Source organism: Microtus ochrogaster, unplaced genomic scaffold (assembly GCF_000317375.1).
Source record: "Microtus ochrogaster isolate Prairie Vole_2 unplaced genomic scaffold, MicOch1.0 UNK80, whole genome shotgun sequence".
NCBI classification, from domain to species: Eukaryota; Metazoa; Chordata; class Mammalia; order Rodentia; family Cricetidae; genus Microtus; species Microtus ochrogaster.
In genome coordinates this window covers 1,679,839-1,685,513 of record NW_004949178.1, presented here as the reverse complement: position 1 = coordinate 1,685,513, position 5,675 = coordinate 1,679,839, and the positions used below count along the sequence as shown (strand labels likewise).

The 5,675-nt window shown below is 39.6% G+C and overlaps 1 protein-coding gene across 1 annotated transcript; it reads left to right on the top strand.

Annotated features, from left to right (window-relative positions):
* Positions 1-4,925: 4,925 nt before the first annotated feature.
* On the top strand, positions 4,926-5,668 carry LOC101998670 (RNA-binding protein with serine-rich domain 1-like; the record flags this gene model as incomplete). The annotated part of the gene is made up of 2 exons (XM_013354899.1): positions 4,926-4,963; positions 5,152-5,668. Coding segments are annotated over exons 1-2 (519 nt in total), but the record flags the coding sequence as incomplete, so codon positions are not given.
* Between the last annotated feature and the right edge of the window lie 7 nt (positions 5,669-5,675).

Here is a 5,675-nt window from a genome sequence, read left to right as displayed (position 1 = left end):
CTCGAATTTTGCATGCAAATGGATGGAAATAGAAAACACTATCCTGAGTGAGGTAACCCAGACCCAAAAAGATGAACAGGGGATGTACTCACTCATAATTGGTTTCTAGCAATAAATAAGGGTCACAGAGTCTACAATTGGTGAACCTATAGAGTCTTAACTCTTGAGGGAGTTGATTTGGTAGCTAGTTGTGTATCAGAGACTGGCACTGCAGGACTCTCTGGTCACTGATCAAAAGGATAGAGTTGAAGTCTTATCTCTGGCTCTGGGTGGAGATATGACAGCCTGAGTTACCTACGAGGTCATGATGCAATTATCTTGCAAGAAACTTTCTGCTAAAGAACAAAGGCATAGCACTGTCCCCTCCCTGAGAGTCAATCCAAACGATCCTGCCCTGAGGGTCAATCCAAATGATCCTGTCAATCACCAGCACAAGAAAATACCTCTGAGGAAAATAAAGTTTCTATTCTAGAAACTTTAGAAATATTACAAAGCCTACATAAAATATAGGTTGGCACAGAGTTCCCTCAGGCCATTTTCCTGCTCTGACCCTCTGAGTGTGCCTGATGGCAATGGTCCCCTTGGCTATTCTGCTCTTAAGCTTTGAGTGTGTTATATGGTCCTGTTGGCTATTACTCCATTCTCAGTTCTCCAGAGTGCTTCACTTTACTTTGTAATGAACTCAAATTAACATCTATTCTATGCTTTGTGTGTTCATCTGAATTATTTCCACAGAGCTCACAAAGCCCAGAGCTCCACAGTGAAATCCAGTGACAGGGAAATTAAGAGTTTTCCTTTCTTTCCTTTCTTTTCCTGTCCTTGTAAAAATGTTCCCAAGGTCTTAAGATTACATTTATTTATTTACATCTACTTATTTATGTGAGTATATTTGCACACATATGCAGTGACATGTTTGGAAGTCAGACAACAAGTTGCAAGAGCTGGTTCTGTTCTCCCACTTAGATTCTAGGGATTAAACTCAAGTTATCAGGCTTGGCAGCAAATATCTTTATGTGCTGACCCATTTCATGGGACCTAAAAAAAATATCTTTATTGATCATATTTGTTTCTTTTATCTTTTTCTGTAAATTACTCATGCTTTGTCATTGCTTGCTTTTACTGCAGTGTTCACCTCATTAAATAAATATTTTTGTTTACCTTATGAAGAACTCTTATGTAAAATTGGGCAGTCATAAGTATAGATTCAAAAAAAGTGAAAAGAAGACAACATAAAGGCAGACCTGTTAGGATTACGCCTGAGTTCTCAATGGAGGCCATAAAAGCTGGACAAATGTACTACAGACATTAAGAGACCACAGATGCCAACTCAGACTACTAAACCCAGCAAAATTTTCAATTGTCATAAATGGGGAGAAAAGATATTCCATGATAAAGTCAAATTTAAATAATATCTACAAATCCTGCCCTACAGAAAGTGCTAAGAAAATTTCAACCTAAAGAGGTTAACTACACCTATAAAAAACACATGTAAATGATCTTACACCAGCAAAACCAAAAGAAGGGAAGTGCATTCGCACACACACAGAGAGACAGATGTTGACAGGGGTTTTCTGTCCTACCCGGTCCCTCTATATTAGCTACACCACCCAAGGCAATTTAGTCCCAAATAAACGTCCAAAGCTCTACATTAGTTATAAAGTAATTGGCCCATTGGCTCAGGCTTCTTATTAACTCTTATAACTTATATTAGCCCATTATTCTTATCTATGTTAGCTATGTGGTTCAGTACCTTATTCAGTGAGGCAGTCACATCTTGCTTCCTCTGCATCTGGGTCACAACTGGAGACTAAACTTTCCTCTTCCCAGAATTCTCATTATCCCACCTCTACTTCCTGCCTGGCTACTGGCCAATGAGCACTTTATTAAACAAGTACAAGAAACAAATCTTTACAGGGTAAAACCATAGTCCCACAGCAGACACACACACCACCAACAGCAAAATAATGGGAATCAATAATCATTGGTCATTTATACCTCTCAATATCAGTGGTCTCAGTTTTCCAATAAAAAGATACAGACTAGCAGAACAGATATGAAAACAGGATCCATCCTTCTGCTGCATACAAGAAACACACCTCAACAACAAGGATAGACACTACCTCAGGGTAAAAGGTTGGGAAAAGACATTCCAAGCAAATGTACCTAAGAAACAAGCTGGTGTAGCTATTTTAATATGTAACAAAATAGACTTCAAACAAAAATTAATCAAAAGAGATGGGGAAGGACACTGTATATTCATCAAAGGAAAATCTACCCAAAGGGCATTTCAATTTTTAACATCCATTCCCCAAACACAAAGGCACCTAAGTTTGTAAAAGAAACACAACTCAGCTTAAATCACATATTGACCTGCACACACTTATAGTGGGAGACTTCAGTATCCCACTTTCACCAATAGACAGGTCATCCAGACAAAATATAAACAGAGAAATGCTGAGGCGAACAGATGTTACAAACCACATAGACCTAACACTTCACCAAACACAAAAAAAATATATCTTCTTCTCAGCACCTCGGGGACTTTCTCCAAAATTGACCACATACTTATACTCAGTCACAAGGCAAGTCTTAACAGATATAAGAAAACTTAAATACATCCCTGCACACTATAAGACTACATAGATTAAAACTGGATATCAACAACAGAAAGAACAGAAAGCTTACAAATCCATGAAAACTGAACAACCCTCTACTGAATGAAATGTGGGTTGAGACAGAAATAAAAAATTAAAGATTTTCTAGAATTCAGTGAAAATGAATACACAGCATACTCAAACTTATGGGACACAATGAAAACAGTACTAAGAGGAAAGTTCTAAGCTTTAGATAGCTACATAAAAAAAAATTGGATAGCCAGACAGTGGTAGTGCATGCCTTTAATCCCAGCACTCAGGAGGCAGAGGCAGGTGGATTTCTGTGAGTTTGACAGAGAAACTCTGTCTCGAAAAACCAAGAAAAAAATAGGTGAGATGTCAAACTAGCAACTTAATGGCACATCTGATAGTTCTAGAACAAAAAGAAAAAGAAGTAAGCACACCCAAGAAGAATAGATGGCAATAAATAAACTGAGGGCTGAAATCAATAAAGTAGAAACAAAGATAACAATACTAAGAAACAATGGAGTTGGTTCTTTGAGAAATCAACAAGATAGACAAACCCTTATCCAAACTAGCTAAAAGGCAGAGAGATGATGGAGGAAGGTCATTGGTTACTTAAATAAAGAAGCTGCTTGCCCTGATAGGTTAAAACATAAGGTGGGAGGAGTAAACAGAGCAGAATGCTGGGCAGAAGAGGAAGTGAGGTCAGACTCGACAGCTCTCCTCTCAGGGGCAGACGCCTCAGAGAGACACGATGCTCCACTCTTGCGGGCAGAGGCGAGAGCTCTGCTCTCTGAGGCATACGCGATGAAGCTCCGACCCAGGATGGACGTAGGCTAGAAGCTCCCTGGTAAGCCACCTTGTGGGCTACAGCAGATTATTAGAGATGGGCTAGTCCAGGTTAGCCAAGAAAAGGCTAGATATAATGGGCCAAGCGGTGTTTAAAAGAATACAGTGTCTGTGTAATTATTTCGGGGCATAAGCTAGCCGGAGGCGGCCAGGGTGCTGGGGACACAGCCCAGCCCATTACTACAGAGAGAGAATATCTAAATAACAAAGTCAGAATCAAAAGGGGGACATAACAACAGACCCTGAAGAAATCCAAAGAATCATAAGGACATACTTTAAAAACTCCACAAAATTAGAAAATCTAAAAGAAATAGATTATTTTCTTGATAGATAACACTTACCAAAGTTAAATTGCAAACAGATAAACAATTTAAATAGACCTATAACTCCTAAGGAAATAGAAACAGACATTAAAATTCTCCAAAAAAAAAAAAAGGCCAGATGATTTTAACTCAAAATTCTACCAGACTACTTTCCAAATTATTCTACAAAATAGAAACAGAAGAAAATTGTCAAACTCCTTTTATGAGTCCATAGTCACCCTGATACCTCAGCCACAAAAAGAAAGAAAATTACAGACCAGTTTCCCTTATGCAAAAAATACTCAACAAAATACTTGCAAACCAAGTCCAAGAACAGATCAAAAAGACCATCCACCATGACAAAGTAGCCTTCAACGCATAGATGCAGGGATGGTTCAACATATCTCTGTCGCTGTAATTCACCTGTATAAATAAACTGAAAGAAACAAAAACACATGATTATCTCATTAGATGCAGAAAAGGCTTTGACAAAAACCCAACACCCCTTCCTAATAAAAGTCCTAGAGAGATTAGGGATACCAGGGACATACTTCAATATAATAAAGCAACTTACAGCAAGACTATAACCAACATCAAATTAAATTAAACATTTTTCACCAAAATCAGGAAAAAGACAAGGTCTCTCCATATCTATTCAATATAGTACTTGAAGTTTTAACCAGGGCAACAAGGGAATTAAAGTGATCAAGAGGATGTAACTCAGAAAGGAAGAAGTCAAAAAAGAAATCCAAGTATCATTATTTGCAAATGATATGATAGTATATAAGTGACCCTAAAATTTTCACTAAAGAACACCTCCAGCTGATAAACACTTGAAGTGAAGTGAATGGATACATGACTAACAAAAAAAAAAAAAAGTGACAAATGGGCTGAGAAAGAAATCAGAAAAACAATACCTTTCACAACAGCCCCAAATTATATAAAATATCTTGGTATTTTGGTAACTCTAATCAAGCAAGTGAAAGACTTGTTTGATAAAGAAAATTAAAGTATTTGAAGAAAGAAATTGAAGAAGACATCAGAAGGTGGAAAGATCTCCCATGCTTTTAGATCAGTAGAATCAACACAGTAAAAATGGCCACCCTACCAACAGCAATCTACAGAGTCAGTGCAATTCAAAATTACAATACCGGGTCTGAGAAGAGCGGGAGGAGGTGGCGGCCTCGGGAAGATGCTGCTCTTTGGCGTAAATTGCAATCTATTAGGGATCGTTTCTCGGACTCGAGTTAGAAGTGAGAGTTCAGATAAGTGAGGCCGACATTGCTGCTTTGAACACCTCAGAAGGGGAGAATGGATTTATCAGGAGTGAAAAAGAAGAGCTTGCTAGGAGTCAAAGAAAATAATAAAAAGTCCAGCACTAGGGCTCCTTCTCCTACCAAGCGCAAGGACCGCTCTGACGAGAAGTCCAAGGATCGCTCTAAAGATAAAGGGGCCACTAAAGAGAAGGATCGTGGCAGGGATAAGACTCGGAAGAGACGCAGTGCTTCAAGTGGAAGCAGCAGCACCAGGTCTCCATCCAGCTCGACTTCCAGCTCAGGCTCCAGCACCAGCACAGGTTCAAGCAGTGGCTCTAGCTCCTCCTCTGCGTCCAGCCGCTCTGGGAGCTCCAGCACATCCCGGAGCTCCAGCTCTAGCAGCTCCTCCGGCTCCCCCAGCCCTTCCCGGCGCAGACATGACAACAGGCGACGCTCCTGCTCCAAATCCAAACCACCTAAAAGAGATGAGAAAGAGAGGAAAAGGCGGAGCCCTTCACCTAAGCCCACCAAAGTGCACATTGGGAGGCTCACCAGGAATGTGACTAAGGATCATATCATGGAAATATTTTCTACTTATGGGAAAATTAAGATGATTGACATGCCTGTAGAAAGGATGCATCCTCATCTAC